At 46.4% G+C, this 19,258-nt stretch overlaps 1 protein-coding gene across 5 annotated transcripts in view; it reads right to left on the reverse strand.

Moving 5' to 3' along the window:
• Positions 1-712: 712 nt before the first annotated feature.
• SEPTIN11 (septin 11) overlaps positions 713-19,258 on the reverse strand; it is a 58,591-nt gene continuing 40,045 nt past the window's right edge. Inside the window, exons 6-11 of one of the 5 annotated variants that reach the window (XM_075038804.1) lie at positions 19,150-19,246; positions 17,245-17,413; positions 12,330-12,462; positions 11,067-11,254; positions 7,013-7,072; positions 2,956-5,822 (exon numbers count right to left, since the gene is read on the reverse strand). In XM_075038804.1, coding sequence (XP_074894905.1) covers positions 7,057-7,072; positions 11,067-11,254; positions 12,330-12,462; positions 17,245-17,413; positions 19,150-19,246 — 603 coding nt within the window. In that variant the 3' untranslated portion in view covers positions 2,956-5,822; positions 7,013-7,056. The other 4 variants (XM_075038799.1, XM_075038812.1, XM_075038790.1 and 1 more) reach the window with 4 other exon arrangements.

A 19,258-nucleotide genomic window follows, 5' to 3' on the forward strand; every position in this document is an offset into this window, starting at 1 on the left:
TGCCAACGTGCAGATTTGGTCATGACTTTCTAGTGTCACACACAAGATTTCAGAGAGTCACAGGACACAGCTACATGGGTAAGATGATGTGGTTAGTAGCACTTGATATCCTCTCTTCAGGTACAGGATAAAAAAACCCGCACCACCACGTGATGTTTTTTGTTCTTACTTGCAGTAAATGATGCCCAGCCACCCATGACTGGGCCTGGGTCCCAATCCACTGTCATCAGCACAACATGGGTGACCTGACACGAGGTAGAGTCCAACAGAATAGCTCTGTGCCCATCCATGACTGTGAACTAAATAATAAGTGACCAATTATTTCAAGAGAGAGGCTATAGCACAGTGGTGGGATTTTACAGGCTAGACTCCTACCACCAGATAAAGCGATACTACAATTTTTAAATGAGGACAAAAAAAAAAAAGTCCAAGGAATGAGAGAAACCCAAGGAGAGGATTCCCTCCCCGAAACAGGAGCACTGGGGAGGGTCCCACCACGCAGGATGCTGCAGGAGCCATCTGGCAGGTGGGCTGGCCTCTGGGCAACTAGCCAGCAGGGTATTTTGGCAAGCTGGAGCCTACCATGGAAGGGGTTGCACGCACAAGCCACAGAAAGGCTCCCAGGCCCAAGGCAGTGGTCTCTGACACTGCAGACTGGCCTAGGCGCCAACACTGAAAAATAAAAAAAGACACAGCACTCGTAAACTGGGCGTTTTAATGGGCAAAACATTTTCTCAGTAAACAGAGACCACCTTCATGCACGGAAACCCTGAGCTGGAGATGACACTCACCCTGCATGAGGCACAAGGGTGGCTCAAGGATCAGCATGCCCCAATCCCGCAGCAGCCCTTGGCTGCAAAGTTAACGACTGCTTTCAGAAAATACGTGGCTCAACCCATCGCTTTTCGCTAGGTATGGGTGGCCTGGTGCACATAGAGCAGTGCTGCCTCAGCCCTATCAGAACAAAAAAAATTCCCTCCTGCAAGTGGTGCAACCTGTTCCCAGTTAGAAAAGCAAAGCACCCCCAGAGTTTTGCAGAATAAGACAGGAATTAACATAGGCAAGGTTTAATCCAGCAATACCCTCAAGGCCTCAACCCATGAGGCATTAGCTACTCTATTTCGTCCTCAGAAAGCTGAATGTGAAAAGTTTTCTAGATCTGGCTATCTAGTGGTAAGCACTGGTAGCTGGAGAGCAGACCCTCAGACCAGGTATCACCTGAGATCACCGAAGCCTAGAGAGCAGGGCAGGCTCCATTTTTTGTATTAATGCAAATTCTGTCCTAAGCTACATTTGTGCAAATATTCATTTGTGCAAATATTCCCTTCGGTTTGGGCAAAGGTCAGCAATTCCATTTACATACCAGGTATAAAGCATGACACCATATGCACAAACCCAACATTTAATAATCTTTCCTATTGTATCTATAAAGTAACTCAAATGGTTCCAAAGGTTTCCAGGGTAAATAGCACTTTAGAAAAATAGCCACCTGACTGGAAGGAGCTTCTAGTAATCTAATCCTTGTCACTGAAGAGTGCTGAAAAATATTGTGCTTCTGAGAAAAAACTCCAGCAGATTACAGCAGAGACCCTTGGCAGCTTGCACTTTGCACACCGATTGGAAGAGGCAAAACCTAGATGATTTAAACAGTGCCTTTTCCACAGGCAGGTTAAAGGAGGTGAATCCTTGATTAAGGTTCACAGATGAAAAGAATAAATCACTGGTATTTGGTAAAAAAAAAAAAAAAAAAAAAAAAAGTCCATCACCCCACATGAAAAAACATTCCAAGAGGATCAGGCTGCCTCCTTCCATCTATCCCAAACCAGCTGGAGGTCACTACACATCAAGTTTACAAGCTTTGGTTTTACCTTCAAGCAATACTTTGGCACTTCCCGAGCTTTTTGGCTGAATTCACTTCCAAAGTAAACAAGTTAGAAAGTTTAACAACCAACCCACATACAGGATTGTTAAAAAAATAATCACTAATTACGCTTCATGAAATTAAAATGAAGCCCTCAATCTAAGTACAAGTCAGTGCAGCTCATTCGTACAAGAAGAGATACCTACTTGGCTCATATAGAGGGAGATCGGACAGAAAATCTAGGACAGTCAAGAACAGGCTCCATCAATGCAACAGTACGCAACGGCGGCCATCTCCGCTTCATGTGACTGCATACTGAAAACAAGAAGTCTCTTAGGTCTAAGGACTTCTTTCAGCACACGTCAGAGGAGCACAGGACGTGCTTGAGATGGAGTTGTGGTGTCCAAAGCAGCCAGACTTGGATCTTTAGAGGCAGAAATGAAGTCCTCCGGCTACGCACACTCACCCTCATCCACAGTCTGTCGTTCTATTTGTCATCAGCAACACGTGCTTATCATGGCAAAAGGAAGAAAATGGGGAAGGAGAAAAAAAACCAACACCAAAACACTAACCCAGTGCAGTATCTCGCATTATGGCCAAGCTCTCTTCTCCAGCCGTTACCTCTGTCATTTTTGGTAGCCTCAAATCTGTCGGAGACGCGCTGGGAGCGGACAGATCCCGCACAGAGACACACAGCACAGGGCACCCTCAGATGCACAAGTGAAAAACAAAAAGGGAAGGAGAGAAGGGCGGACGTGATGGAAGAATGAGATGGCTCTTCTCCTGGCGGGGGTGCCCATAGCCGCAGGCTCTTCCAGTGCCCTATTGTCCACTGGGAGAGAGGGTGTGGGGGCTTTGGCAAGATGACGCTTACATAAAGAAGAAGCTACAGAAAAAGAGAAAAACAGAAAAGAAAAGAAACAGAGGTTCAGAATTGAAATGAAAAAGTGAGAGAGAAAAAAAAAAAAAGAGGAACAACATTTTAAAGAAAGCCAGCCATGAAGGAAGGAGTGCACTGGGGAGGTGTCATACAAACCAGCTACACCAGGGAGGCCTGGACCTCTCCAAGACACCGGCTGATTAGGAGGACAAACTCACAACCGCCACAAAAACCGACTGACAAACACCAGCACAAAACTACAGAGGCACGTCAAAGGCACAAAACAACCTGCTGGGAAACCTCGTGCTTCCTCAGCCCCTCCTGTCACACCATTACAAAATGGTAACAGCAAAACCAAGTCACAAAGGCCACGCGAAGACCAAAGCGTTTGGGTAAAAATGTATTTCCTCCTCCCCGCTTCAAGTGTTGGCACTATATGTAACCTAAAGCACATACAAGAAATAACTGAACTTATGCTATAAGGTTATTATTCAATTTGTAATTCAAAACCCGAAATATTTTAACATCAAATAAAGTGACAATATCTAACAGATGCATACATATAATTTGCATTAACACTGTATGTAGGTTACACAATTATTTAGTTACAAACATGGGTTATTTTCAAATAGCAAGGTAATAAAGTTCTACATCTATAGTTTAAGGCAATCAGGATATTAAAAATGTATACAAATACAATATTTCTACCGCTGTTCACAGCTTTATTTTCTGTTAATTAAAAAACCCTTCATATTTGTACAGTTCCATGCTGATACACGCTGATGAGAGCGTCATGGCTATCATATACTGCAAATGCAACCAGGATCCTTGGAGAAGAGACAAATACGCACTCTTCTAACATCTCAGAAGGGCAAATGGTAACTGGATTCAAATGGACATATCTGATATGATCACACACAAAAAGACATTTCCATTCTCACTTGGACGTTTTAGGAGAAGCAGAATGAGAGCTACCTGGAGAAACACTGGTCACGTTAAATAAAGACATGCTTAAAGAGAGACACAGAGATACGGATATCTCCTTGACAGGATTTCAAGCTGTCAAAAGCACGCGGAGGGGGTGACACGAGTTGCACTTCTCAGGCTGAAGAGGAGCCCGGGGGTGGGTGCCAGTCACCGCTTTTGCCCCCTCCCCGGCAGCACTGCACACTACAGGAGATGCGAGGCGATGCGTTTAACAACCATGAGTTCAAAGGACGCCTTCCTACTTACTGCCCTCCTGGGAAGGAACCATGCAACCCCAGTGAGGTTTTGGGGGAGCAAATCCTTATTCATCTCCGCCTTTTCGGCGGACCACCAGACACACACGTGCCTGCCTCTACTGGGTAATCGCGGCCCCTCTCTGCAACCCAGATTTTGTTTGTTTTCCCATTCTGGGGGTTCATTCCACGTCCTGGGAACACCATCATCCCAGAAAAACACTTGTCGGTGTGCTTTCCTGCTCCTTTATATTATTCTAAGGTTTGAAATCCGCCTTGTCAGGAAGATGCAGCATTATCAGCTAGTTATCACTGCGTAACGCGCATTAAAGGCTGCAATGCCTGTCAGGAAAGGCTTTTGCCCATGCAACCGTCTGTCCACGGTTTCACCAGCTGGCTTGCTAGCTTCAAGCAGGCAAACAAGCCATGCAGGGTTGCTTTAGGCATTCAACAGGAGCTGGATGTCATGTTCCCTAGGGCTTCTTTCCAACATTTCAGTGAAAGCAAATTATTGCAGAAAGGTTTAAAGGACTTTTAACCACGCCACTTGCAAGTAAGTGGACTTAAAGAACCCCCCAGAAAAACACAACTGGTTTCATATCAGTAGTGAGGCAGAAAGGGCGAGTCTCTTACTACTGTACTTACATGCAAAGGTGAAAGCACATCCAACTAGATCTGAGTGTATCATTTACTCCATGCAGAACCAGGGGCTACTGTGAAAAAAGGCTAAGTAAAGAAAAGAAAGAAGTGCAGCAGTAAAAAGCTAAACATGGCCCAGGGGTTTAAGGAGAGAAAAACAAAAAAAAAAAAAAGAAAAAAAAAGTCATTAACATCTCCTTTGGCAAAAAACCAAAACGGTACCTTTAAGTTTTGCAAGTTGGCAGTTTACTCCCAGTTTCTCCAAAACAGCTTGCTTTTTGCTGGAGAAAGAAACTCAACCAAAAATACATCAATGCTCTTGGCCACAGCTTTCTGCCAAAATAGAATATATATATATATATATATATATATATATATATAGACTCAGCTGATTTCCCCTGCCAAACATCCCTTGAAGGGCTGTTAAATGAAGCAGGACAAATAAATGTTAAAATTAAGTTTTCTACTTGGCACAAAATGCTGGTAATTAAAAAGAGGACATGCACAGAGACAGCTGAAGCAAAGCATACCACCACAAACATTCAATGATGTGCATATGATGTGACTGCAAAAGAAAAAAAAAATTATGTCAAAACCCAAACTTGATAACTCAAGATTTTAAAGCTGATTTTGCCAGAAGCCACAAGAACCATAGTTTCATTTTTCCAAACAACCCCCTAGCAAGCCTATTTATCTTGACAAAAAGTGCATCAAGTTTGATAAGACCAGGAGGTGCGATTTAAAAAACAAACAATTAAAGAAAAAATTTAAAAAAAAAAAAAAAGAGAGAAAAGGCTCAACTATTTTATTTCTAGCTTATTTATCTCCAATCAATTTTTGCTGTGTGTCCAAGACACTTTATTTAGATATCCTCTTCCCAAAGCCATGTTTAAGCGGTGCAGGTTAAAAGGAAGACAAGCCAAAAGCTAACCCCCAAGCACATTTCCCCATCCAACACTTCAGAAAAAGGTGATAATTCTGTCTCCCCCCGCCACCACCCCTCAGAGAGGCAAGAAGTTCCATCCCACAAACAAGCAAAGAACTGCAGTGTGTGAGACTTAGGTGGAAAGAGTTATTTTTAAGAGTGCTTTCAAGAAAGAAACAGGAGACTACCTAGCTAGGAGCAGTGGAAATGCTGGCTGTACATCAGCAGAAGACAAAGAAATCCAGAAGTCATAGAGTAAGCATGGCTCGCCACTTCTTGGGAAGGAAGGGAAAGACTCTGTCCGAAAAGCAATGGCATAGAAAATACACATTAAACAGACCAATTTCCGCACCGCGCTGGCCACAGAGCGAGGCCTGGCTCATGCTCAATCTCCTTTGCACGTTCAAGGGACGTCTCAATGGGACACTGTCCCTGGTGCAGGAGGGCTGGTGGGGAGCGTGGGGAATGTGCGGCCAGGCACCCTCTCTCCCTTGACGTGAAATTCCGGATCCCGCAGCTTTGCACATCGGTATTTAACCGCGTGCAGGAATCCTCCTGAAGGCTCTAAGAGGATGTTGAAGCTTATACCTTCCCCCCTGCCCAGGCATTTGATTCCATAAGGGCTGCTAAGTCTTGCTAAGATCACGCACGTGGAAACCAGGTACTTTTTAAAGCAAGGTTTCAAGGTTATGGTCAGGCAAGTAATACGTGGAAAGCAGTAATGAGAAACGGTCCTTCTCCCAGGCACCTGCAGCGCCGCTTGGTTCCCACCGCAGCATTCAGCGGGTAGCTACTACACTGAACTGGAAGGGTGGCTGTAAAAATATGCCAGCACATGACAATAAATGGAAGCCAACTAGTACGATCAAGTCAGACAACAAAACCAGGAACTAATAAAAAATATCATGCAAATGTAATGGCATGCAAGGTCAGTTAAACTTTTGTTATCTACACACACATACCCCCCCTCCCTCTCACCCAACAGCGGGACTCATCGCTCTAACACGTTAGCTGTTGAAGGAATATGGGTCGGACTAAACTCCAGGGTTTAGCCACCCCAGGGCTGGGCTGTGACCCTCGTACAGCAGTGATTCCCTGAGGCTGGTTTCGGCGGACCCAGGGGCTCCTTCAGCACAGGGCTATTGCAGCCAGCCCTCCGAGAGCTGGAGGGGCCAGCAGCGCTGAGGACCCGATCCGGTCAATGACGCTCACCCGAGCTGCTGACGTCCAGCCCTGACTCAGTTCAAATTTGGGGCCAAGAATGATTTAGTGCTGCTGACATTGATGAGAAAAATACATGGTATCGTTACCTTGCCCCACCGCCCACCCCTGAACTTCCAGTTGCATACAGTCCTGTACCCAATCCTTCTTCCTTCTTGTTCCCACTATGTTATTAGATGAGTTAATAGTTATTCATGTTAAAAAATGGAAAAAAAAAAAAAGAAAAAAGAAAAATAGAAAGAAAACAGATGGCAGAGACACATTACTGCAAAAGCAGGTGAATGCAGGAACATCCTTGGCTTGACAGGCTTTATGTGAAGCTTGCACTGCAAGTTAAAAAAAAGAACAAAAAACAAAAAAGTTAGCAATACTTGAACTCAAAATGTAGGAAAAAAAAACCAAAATCAAAGAAAGCTGGGAGAGCCGACACCAGCAACCCGCTCTGGTGGGTGGGCATGCAGATGGATTATGAAATTATAAAGATATGAAACCTCAGGGCTAGGTTCTACTCCAGCCTATGACAAGCAAAAGCAAAAAGAAAAACTGAGGGGGCAGAACTACTGAACAACCAACCACATCAGTTAGGCAAGGTTACAGTCTGTAATCACACAGTGGCTGGTGTCTTTAAGCTTCCTTTTTTTTCCGAACGTGCATGGCTGAGGTGTATGGTTGCAGGTGTCCGGTTTGGGTTACTTTACACAGGCACTCTTGCAGAAGGCTGCGTGCCCAGCCTTTACCCAAACTCGGCATCTCGCATGTGGGCACCACGATGTCTCCCAGCACTTCAGCACATCAGCTTTCAGACCCAGGTCAGATCCTTCAGACATCAACAAAACCCTGTTTTTACAGGGTGTTGGGCCAGGCCCTGACGTGCGTGTTACAGCTCGGGTTATAGCTGTGTGTTAGAGCTCAGGGATTGTTTTGGGACTAAAGCATGGCCCGCGACAGCCAGGCCAGTCACATTGGACTGGAAACGATTATGTAGAAAGGAAACTGGAAAAAAGTTTTTCATCCGGTTTTCAGAAGTAGCTTGAAAGAAACAGAGCCCAAACAGATGGTCCCGGCTCCTGGGGGGGTTGAGGATGAGCAAGTAACACAACGGCACATGTTGAGGCATGCATGTGGCCATCTACCAAACAACAGGCAAGCACCAGAAGGCTTATTTGCTGCTCCTATTTGGTTTTGCCAAGTCCATTGCCAGGAACCATCTCCAGATTGTTCAGGTTTGAAGCACAGTCCCATCCCAAAATTACGGCAGGGGCTTGATAACTATCCTCAGCCCCACATTTAGGAAAGTACTCGAGTACGTGTCTGTTCTACAGTCACACGTGTGTCTGAGGTACACAGATGTGCTGTCCTGAAAATGGCACACTCTTGTCATCAGGCCAGAGCTCCAACAATTTTAGATGAAAAAAGCATAAGCTACAGGAATCTGAGAGATGTATTACAAAAAAAAAAAAAAAGGTATAAAAAGACAAGTTGTTCCTACAGGAATAGTCTGGAAATCGAGAGGGCCAAGTTCTCTCTCATGGAGTTAGGCCAGCAGCAGATTTCACCCTGAGCCTTTCCTCCAGCTTGCACAGCACAGTGGAAAGTCTCTGTTGTCCAAGTTGGAGAAATCTGATTCCACTTTGAGAAAAAAGCATTCCCGTGAATTACTTTCTGGGGAGGCTACAAAGATCGTGCATGGCAAGGATTTCCCCTGGCAACTGCACAAGAACCACCACGATCCATATCAGCACAGAGAAAGGTTGAAAGCCTTACCTAAATCAACTGCAGCTTTTCATTAGAGTGCAAGGAGGAACTTTAAAGCCTTTAGAAAAACCAAGGTGTGCTACAAGGCAGAAGCATCAGCATTTCCCTTTAAAGCCTCTGTTAGTAATTCAGACGCTAAAGAACAATTGAAGCAGTTACAGCACCTGGTGTGGAGCGACACTGAAAGGACACACTAAAACACGTGCATGTTCCTCATGACTGGATTTCTGTGAATGCATCAGCAAAGCAAAAACTGTGTTGGTCATGGTCGCTGGAAACATCCATGTATCACACCCACAACATTGTGCATGTGCCAGCCAACTTCACAGAAGCAAATAGTAGCTAACACTGACTACCAAAAGTTACAAAACTCCCCAGACCATTATATACTGCACTGGTCTCACATCTAAGTGGTGAAAAAAACTGACTGCAGAGTTCTTAAAAATATTAAGCTACCAACTCCGTTTAAGAGATAAGAAAAAGGTCTTCAAAATTTTCTATTACTTTTAGCAAATAGGTCACCGTGTCCGAATTCTCACGTGAGAGAAGACCGGTGTTTCAGCCTATCCTATTTACAGGCATCGTCGCAGAGCAGTATTTCAGCATGCTTGGGCATTAGCTGCCGACACTTACTGCTTCTACAGTTCAGCGCGACACTGATCAGTCTGCAATAATTTCTTTACCCAAGCAGAGCATGCAGCACACAAGCACTCTATGTATTTCAGCGGGTGCCGAAGGCCAGGTTCTCAGTTAGCGTGAAGCAGCACGGCTCCATAGGAGCTACATCAATTTACATCAGCTGGGGAACTAGCCCTAGGCCCTTCCCCACCTTCCCCGGGGAAGCCAGGGGCAGAAGCAACACATGACGGGCACCGAACCAGCAGTAGAGACAGGGGACATGCAGTGAGCATCAGCGTAACTTCCCAAAGTATAAAAATATACTAGTATATACGCAACACAACAGGATCTCAGCGGTTCACGCTGTAAAACAGCTCAGACCTGTCTTAAGTTCACGGGTTAGCAAGGGAGACAGAAGTGCCTATACCACAGCCCTACTAGCATTTTGGTTCTTTCAACAGCAACAGCTTAGTGTCAATCGAGCAGGTTACTCTGCCAGAGTCTATTAAGGAATGCACCCCTTCACTATTGGCTATTAAGAGAAGCGTGGAACTGTCATTTTTGTGTGTGGGTTGAAGAAGTGTTTTTTCAGTGAGATTTGCTGCATTACTGCTTTTACAACTTTCCCGATTATAATCGTCAACTAGCACTGTTGTCACAGATGACCCAGAAAGGACTTGCATAAGCATCCCCATACTAGGTACGGAAAAAGCAAATGGAAATTACGACAGGAGGCCTCAGAGCAGCCTCTGTTACAGTAACCTGTCTTGCTGCGCTATACAAACAAGCCATGCGCGGTCTGCTTCACCTCTGCGAGCTTTGTCTGGCTTCTCTGTACATACCGCATCTAAGTGGACCTTGTGTTCTGGTTTTTAAAGCACGGTGAAGTAGCCAGTATCATGTAACAAATAGGGGTCTCTTGCGCTAATAGCAAGCTAAACAGCCATCTCCAAGTACAGGCTGCAAGAAGGAGGCTATGTCAATTTGGATCCATCTAGAGCTCAAGTTTTTCAGCGGAGCTCTGCAGTGACTTAACTCTGAACCCAAGTCAATAGCAATGTTCCTCCAGTTTCAATGGAAGCAGAGTTAGGTCCAAACTGAGCACATCCGAAAAACCCGCCTCCAAATACTGACCATGGAACAGACTCTGTCCACAGATACACTTGGTGCCTACTAAGTTGCTGGAATCGCAAGAGTACTGGAGGATATAGATTTATACTCCTAGCATACAAATATAAAATAGTAGAAAACAGTGCCATTATCTTTACTAAAAGGTGTGGGTTTCTTAGCTTATTATGTCAACTCGATACAACCACAAATGCCATTTACCTGCAGTTATGGTACCGTAGTAGTTTGATTAAAAAAAAAAAAAAAAAAAAAAAAAAAATCAACAAAAAAACCCCCCAAAACAACAAAAAAACCCACCACCACACCAAAATTTCTTGTCTTTAAAGCAAGCTTCCAAGCATTCACTTTTGGCACTAGCATTTTCCATGTAAAAATAACATGGTGGTTTTGGTTTCTAATCTACCTCTACTTACAACTATAACCCTAATGAATGGGAACTGGAGATTACTCTTGAGTGAAAGAAAGGACGGGTAGAGACCCCCTTAATTTTGGCTCAGGCAGATAAATCTGAGTCCAGAACATCCCAGAGCTGTTCCAGAAGATGCTGGACAGATCACAGGTCAAACCTCCACCATCTGATTGCTCTCCCATACCAGTTAGACTTCGACGTAAAATTTGAAGGTGCTATTCTAGAGAAAAATTAAGATCATGTCCCTGGCCCACCCTTTAGAAAAAAATATTTTATTTGATCAGGCTGATAAAAGCCCAGTTTCCAGTCTGGTAATGGGGAAAAGCAAATACAGACATGCAGCAAGAAAGAAAAAACAACCTCCCAAACTGTAACAAACCCTACAAAGGATGTGGCAGACATCCGCTTACTTTTTTTTGTCCTTGTCTTTCTTGGTTTGTTGAGAACCTGCCTGCTGAGCCTGTGACTGTAATAGCTGAGCTGCTGCCTTCTTCTTTTGAAAGTTGTTCAGCTCTTCCTCAAGTTCCTTCTTTTTGTCTTCCACTTTTTTCTTCTCTTCTTGGTGAGTCCTCTTTAGATGGTCAAACTTTTCGTGAAGCTGCCAGGACAGAGACAATGAGAATTGGACGGGAAGAGAAGAACGTTCCACCCCGATTACTGGTAATGATGCCTGAAGCAGTTCTGCTGGCACTGAGGCCTCGCTGCATTAATAACAAGTCACTGGTCTGTCCCAAGAGTGGCTGACTTGGTGAGAAAAGCCCTGCAATTAGCACACACTTGCACACACAGATGGCAGGAATTTTAGTTGCTGTAGGAGTATGACAGGTCTCTGGACACTTCCAAACCCCCATGTTCCATCCCTCATTGCTTTGTACCTAGGGGACTCTCTCATGCTCATGCAAAGCAATAAAACGTGGCCATTCAGGGCAACACGCTTGTCTGGGGCTCTTCTCTGTACCTCTGTAGAAGTACAGGCTCCTCCGTGAGGCCCAAGAAATGGCTCCCTCCCCTAGCAAGACTTCTCTGTTTTCTCTGTCCCACAGTAACCAGTGCTGACCTACACGCACCGAGCAAATCACGGTAGGGCAGCTCTGTCACGTCCCTCTACAACTACGCCGAGTGGGACTTACTGCCCTCTGGGAAGCCCTTATCTACTTACTGAAAGTCTCCAGAAAGGCACAGCTGCTAAAGGGCAGCGCTTGCCATACAGTAGCCGAGGATCCACTGCAAATCGACATTACTTTCAGTAGCAAACATTTTCTCTCCTTTGGGTGGGACTGACGAGGTGAGAGAGGAGAGAGGGCTCCCACGGCACAGCAAGGCTGGCGCTTCTGGGGGGTGTGTAGCTGCAGCTGCTGTTATGGTCACACTGCAGCATCTTCCACTCGCTCCTTGGTATATATACTCCTCCAGCTGCCCAAACCCAGGGAACGCTCCTGCTCCATTTTACAGGCACAGAAAAGTGGCAGAGGACTTCTGTAACGGGGTCATGCCACAAGTCCATGGCAAGGCTGGGAACAGAGTTCACATCTGCTTCCTGAGACTCTTTATGCACAGCAGGCACCTTTGCAAGCTTGATGTTAGAATCTGGATGGCTCACCTTCTCAGGACTCTCTTGGAAAAGCCCCAGCCTAAATCCTCACACACAGTTCTCTGAGTTACAATATACTCACATCTTTCTCTGCTTCCTTCAACTCTGCTTCCTTCTCCTTCACTCGCATGACGAACATCTGCCTCATTTCATCCTCCTTCTTCTGGAGTTCACCCAGGAATTCGTTCCTCTTTGCTTCATAAGTCTCTTGAAGACTGTTACAAACACAGAAAAAACAGTCAGAGCTGTGTTTCCAGCACAGTCGTGAGTTTCCAGCCTTGGTGATCCTACCGCACGCATTGTCTCGTCACAAAACTTCATCTGAGGTCCCTGACTACAAGAGAGATGTGAACACCTCCACCGAAACCAGTCGTAGCTTGCTAGGTGGCAGCAGTGGGAGACAAACTGGCAAGGAAAAAACGAGCACGCTATTCAGGATCCTGTAAATCACTTGGCAGGCAGGATGACTGTCCTCAAAAGTAAATAGCCACTATGTAAGCATCTACAGCAATCCCTGATGCTCACATGGCTTGTCATCTCTTTGAGTCACACCTTCTCACTTAGCCCACTGTTTGTCCTGAACCTCTTCATTTGAAGCGCGAGATTTGTGGAACAGACATGGGCATATCAGAGTGTGAAATCTGGCTTTATGTAGTTCAGTAAGCATGACCCGGACACAGAGCAAAACTAATTTTCACTACTCATTGCTATGGATTCAGATCAGGGGCTTGATTTAGACAGAGCCACCTTGGGAGACCTCTCTTTCTCCTTTAGCTCTTACGGGAGGCTAAGCCTTTGCGAACGAGCAGCAGCGTTCCTCCTCTAAATAACCACGTTACTGGATCCCTTCATTCCTTTATTCCCCCCTCTACTTCCTGGCATTCCTTTATTTCCCCAGCACTGAGATACCGCAGCAAAAATCTGGGACACAAAATATGTTGTCCACGCACCTCTGAGATTTTCAGAGCCTCTTAGGAACTCTGGGTGCCAAATTCCTCTTCATTTTATTCCTTAAATGGATTTGGATATTTCAGCCATAATGATAGTGTGGGAATGATAACTATTTCCCCCAAGATGCTTTTTTGAAAAAGCATTTTTTAAAAGAAAACTCCACTGATACCACACAGATACATTGCATCCATGCGCCTAAGGAGCACATTAACCACTGGACTAGAGGAACATCTTCATCGCATTAAAGCCAAGCTTATGCCTTTCCTGGCACGTGGTGGGGGTTTTGGTGGCTTTTTGTTGGTTGATTTTGTTGGGGTTTTGGTGGGGGTGGGGTCTGGTGGGGTGTTGAGCTGGGGAACAAAACCTGACAGATAAACCCAAGACTTTGGTTTGACACTGCTAATTGATGGGCACTTCAGTTGCCTCCTGAAATACTCCACAGACAGGATGCCCGGAACCGCTCTTGCACAGCACTGGCCTTCCTGAAGGAATTGCACGATGCCAGCTGACCACACCAGCTTCCCATACGTGGAAGCAAAAATGCCGATTCTGAAAATGACAAAAATCTTTTCATGGGAGAACAGAGCAAGAGGCATCTTTGGATTCTTAACTCAATCAAGAACAGCAGATAGAGATCAGGAGACTCAAATCAAAACCTCCCCATAATTCAGTCTTGGATTTAATCCTCTGACTGTGGATACTGAAGCTTAAATTCATAAACCCTTCTGAAGGGCCTGGCTAGAGTCTAGAAGAACCCTGAGGGCAGATTAGCCTTCACTGCTCAGTGAGCAAAAATTCAATCTGCAATTAGTGACACACTATACTAGGGAGCAGCAGAGCCTTACGGACCGAAACAAAAAACTCTGCACGCTGCTAATCGTATCCTGTATTGCAAACATTTCTTGCAAAGCTCGTTTCCAGAGACACAATGCCGAGTGATGGGCAAGCAGGAAAAAGCTGGCAGGAGCGAGGGTGGCAGGGGCTTGTTTTTAAATTGTCCCAGGTTTAATGCTAGTCCTGGCTTCAAGCTTAAAAACTTACCACTAACCTAAATCTGGCATGCTTAATTCTCTACTGTACTGACTCCAACTTCCAGAGAAGCAAAGTTCTCAGAGAAACTGGCCCGGCAACTCAGGCTGCATATGAAAAAAAAAAAAAAAAACTTACAGCCCTAAGGAATAACAGTGCAAACCAACTGGGATCCCTGCAGCTTCTCACAGACAAAGATGACAAGGGAATTTGCTTTTTAAGTAGACAAACATATGAACATAGATTACAAGAGTACCTTCATTCCCCAACACACACCCCCCACTGAATGACGTCCTTGCAAATAATATTCTTTTTAAAAAAAGTACTTTGAGAAAATGAACCAGAGCACCAGAGAAACCAGTCCACAGCCGACGCAGGACCGCAGAAGGGTCTCTGCGCAACAGAGGACCCCATTTCACAGAGCAGATGCCTACGGGGGCACCGGTGCTCCCGCCTCACCTCCTGCAGCCTGGACAAGCAGCGGGGGTTCTGCCAGCAAGGTGGGTCTCGACCATTGCCAGCCTCCCCTCTTCACACCTCACCCGAGCACCTACGCAGCCCCGGCGGTTCGCTGGGGTCTTTTGCCCTGCTCGCCCTGAGAGTTACAAAAGGCTCCCTGCTCCTGGCTGATGCAAACTGGCTGAAGAGCAGCGGTCCCTGTGGCTCCCAGGGCCCAGACCCGGCGGAAAGGCATGCTTTTGATCCCTGGTCTCAGAAGGAAGAACAGAAAGCACCAAACCTACTGTTTTCCTCATTTCAGATATACATCAGCCTCAGCCAAACAGCTTGGGATCATGGGTTTTGTTTGTTCATTGGAGGGAGGAGGCACCCAGAGCAAACTGTTCTGAACTAGCACGTACCAGATGGAGAAATTCTGTACATTTTCATTTCCTTTCTACTTATAGCTTGGTCAGAAGAGGCCTCGTGTACAGGAAGCAATGGAAATTCCTCAGATTCCTTAAAGGGAAGGGCTGAGCCCATCTTAAGCCATTGCTCTCCAGAAAGGAAATCCAATAAAGCCTCACACTTGGGCTTAGTAACAGAACTGGGCTCAACTGATTCCAGCAGAATTTCTATGCTGCAAAAGAAATGCAGCTGCATAAACTCAGCAAGTCACAAATAAAACCCTGAACTGAGGCAAACTCCGTGTTGTAGCGCAGACCTTGCTCGGCTCATCATGGAGTGCTGTTTTGCAGAAACACGAAGACAAGGCGCCCACTTTGCCTTCTGCTCTGGAGCCCACCTGGCTTTCCCCTGTTGAGGATGAGAGATGAACCATGTCCGTGGTTATCCGCGCAAGCCAGCGGCACGGCTGCCATCTCAGGGATTGGCACGCCAATTCCTGACAGGCACGTGCGTTATGGGGGTAAACTCACACTGATGCGTGTTTGATTCTGACTGCCTTCCCCTGGGGCAGAGAGGAGCGTGGGATGTTGCTAAGGCAGCGGGTGCCATTATTGGGAAAAAGTTGGGGAGGAATGGGAAACAGGAAATGAAAGGAGAAAACAAACACTCCCTCCCGAATTCCCACACAGCTGTTGTCCCTGGCTAATGACTTGGGCTTCAGACCAATAAAGCTGTCAGACAGCATAAACTCTGTATTTAGTAAAAAGACAAATCTTAAACATCAGACAACAGCACCCTCTTCACAGCACACCTTGGAACAGCTGTGAAAAGCGCCAGGAGGGTCAACAAGAACATTTATCCCAGGATCTCCCCTTTGGTAACCAGCTATACCTCAACACGAGTCACCTTCATCGCAGCATGGACACAGCTGCACTTTTCAAGCCCAGCAATTGTATGGGGCCCTGAGCTGCAGCAGAGCAAGCTGGCTGCAAACCACAGTTGAATCTGCAGTGGAGAGAAGAGGCGCTAATGTATCACCTAAACATCTCAAAACCTGCCCTTCTCCAAAGGCAAAAAGCGTCAGGAGGAGTTTCTGAAGTGATTAACAAACTCGCTATTCAATAGATTCACCCAAGTCTCCATGAAGCTCATGGTACTGTAAGTAAGAAGATGAGCATAAGCCTCACTTAAGACTAGACAGTTCATAGGTTTTTAGGAAAGCAAGAGCAAGGGCGGAGGCAGGGAGGAATCAGCTTCCCAACCCCAAAATGAGATTCTCCCAGCTTGAAAATATGACAAGCCAACAACGTGAACAGTTAACTGATATTAACTGTGCCCAGTCGGACACACCTACAAGCCCTGACTGCATTCTACCACCAACTCTCTCACCACATCTTACAAAAAAATGCCCCCTTCCATGATGCTGAGGACAAAAAGACACCAGCAAACAGTAGTGATCCTCACGGCAGGCTTTGCATTACAGCAGGCTCTCGGCCACTTAGAGCAATCAACAGTTTCAAACGTGGACAGCAAAATCCAGCTGAAGAATCCAGCAAGGAACTGCTCTCCACCCTGAGTGACAGGAGGAGCATTTAGAAATCAATCCTTTTGACACTTTTTAGTACTGGCTGACAGCTAGCAGGTAGGAGATAGACTGAAAGGCACGCACTTGTGAGTGAGGGCCAGCAGCTTATCTTTGATGTGGCAGAGCAAGGGATGCTCAGAGAAGGGTGCAAAGAAAACTGATACAACTTCAGCAACAAGGTGCAGATAAGATCCATGACCATGTGCTTCTTCCTCCTAAACTTTCCATGTTGATCTGAAGTCGGTCATATTCTGCCCCCAAAACACATCACCTTCAAGCACCCCGGTGACATTTTGTACGCTCTAGAAAGCCTGCATCGCCCTGCTGCAGGGCTGCAGACATTTCCAAAATGTTAGGGTGAGAATTGGCTTTCTCAGCCACCCAAACTTTTCCTGTGCTTCTCCTGTACAAAACCTAGGCCCTGAGGGAAAGATCGCATTGCACAAGGTTTTCCTCCCCAGCCACACTTCAGATTCTCAGCTGCTGTAAGTGACCATGGCTATTCCCTCCCTGGTTCTCGCAAACACTGACACCCCAAAACCTCCAATCTCTCTGGCTGTACAAGGCCTGAGTTACACATTCCTACCTGAAAGGCTTGCTGTCTGGATCCGTGTCCTTGAACCCCATCTCTTCAAGTTTGCAGCGCCTGTACAGCTCATAGTGTCGGGTGTGCGTCTGCTCTCTCAAATCCTCCATGTTCACTCGGATCAGCATCTCCCGCAGCTTCACAAAGTCACAGTGATTTTCATTTTCAACTGGTAAAAAGACACACCAACGACAGAGAGAACGTTAAACCCTGGAGCCAGGTCCCCCCTTTCCCTGGAGCCGGGCCCCAGTTTAGCAAGCCTGAGAGTTCTTCAGGCACACAAGCAGAACTCCCAAGTCAGCCTGCACCAAAACGCCTTGCTGAACTGGGGGCGAAACAATCCCACGCCAACACACGGGCACCAGTTCAAGGCCTTTCACTAGATTTGCAAGATCTCTGTGTTGCCCATCTGTCACACAGCTCCTGTTTCTCCGTGCATTTCTGCGCCAGCAAGGTGATGATCCACTTGCACACAGGATTTCAATTCCCACTCAAATCCGCTCCAAATCCAAGCCACCAACAGGGGCCCAGGCAGGCAACAAAGTCTCAGTCTGTAGCAGTGGTGAAAGGGAAGGTTATGAGAAGACCCCACCATGGATGCTGTACCGTTTCCATGCCAGCTAATCTTACGAAGGAGTCCTAAACCCCTGCTCCTGGCACTGAAGGGAGGCAGCACGCTGACTGTGATATGGCTTCCCATAAATAATTCTGCTCAGAGCAGGGTCTGGTGTGCCATCGTCAGCCCCTGGGTGAGCAAACTGTTCAGCCTGAGAAGGGCCTGTGGCCAGAGGGCTGCACGCTTCAGTGCAGGCAAACGGTTTGGGTGTGCTTACAGACAAGGAGTGGAAGTTCTCTGTTGGGGGTGCAACAGCAAGCAGCAGGCATCTCTGCTGCTAGCAGACAACTCTGCAGCATGCTCCTGGGGACACAGTGAAGCACTCCAGCTGCTCCCCTTCAGACATCTTCAGGGCTGGATCTTCAAAGCCTCTCTGGTACCCAATTAAAGCTCTTAGATTATCTGGTTCTAGTCTCCCAGGAACAGCAAGAACCCAGCAGGACGTGTGTTAAGTCCAAGACTTCCCAAATGTATCAACTTCTTTCCTAACTGTGAGTTATTCCCAGTATTACCCTCTGGTGTACACAGCTGAAGACAGTTAAGTCTGAAGCTGCTTCAGGATCAGCTTGTATTACTGGGAAAAACTCAGAGTGTTTTGCAGAAGTGCCCTGCAAACGTTCCCCTGCAGCTTGCCGGGCAATTCTCCAACTGGATACACAGCTGAAGCCACAAGCAGACCACTGCCGTCTCAACCCTGTACTTCTCAGCGCTGGTTGGGAAAGCAAGGACCAGCCCTATCTTTGGCAGCTTTGGTACAGCCTGGGCTGCAAACGCAGCCCTAGCCAAACTCTGCTCTCCCAACAGAAACGAGCTTTTGGGCGACTTTATGTGGGGTTGCACACTTAAGCTGCATGTCCACAGTTTAGGATACCAGGACAAGACATAGCAAGCAGTCAGTGTTGAATTAGTTCCGCTCCCACTTCAAGCTGAGAAGGCAGAGCACCTGCTGATCTCCCCGGAAAATCCCCCAGCTACATGTTTGCATTCAGGCTTGTTGTGCAAGGTCCAACCTGAACCACTGAGCTACCCAAACCTTCCCCATTGCTCACGCTTTTTTGCTGGCAGAAAAGCATAAGGAACAGAAAACGGTAAGTTTTCATGTTTCAAACTCATTATTTAACATCTCCTAGTAACTTTACACTGCTCTCGCAAAACCAATGGCTAGGCTGATGTCACCACCCCACCACCAAACCGCCTTGATGTTTGATAAGGACCATCCAGAGATCAATGCATCTGTCATCAGAAAGAGACAGGATGACACAGTCTTATTTGTGCTCTCGGTAACATACCCTGCACAACACCCCAGGGGTACTGCCTGGCTTTTGCCATCTTATTGCCGATCTTCACTTCTTCAGTGCTGCCAACTACAGCAAAAGGAAGGTGGACCTACAAAAGGAA

The sequence above is a fragment of the Buteo buteo genome, chromosome 1 (genome assembly GCF_964188355.1).
Source record: "Buteo buteo chromosome 1, bButBut1.hap1.1, whole genome shotgun sequence".
Classification (NCBI taxonomy): Eukaryota; Metazoa; Chordata; class Aves; order Accipitriformes; family Accipitridae; genus Buteo; species Buteo buteo.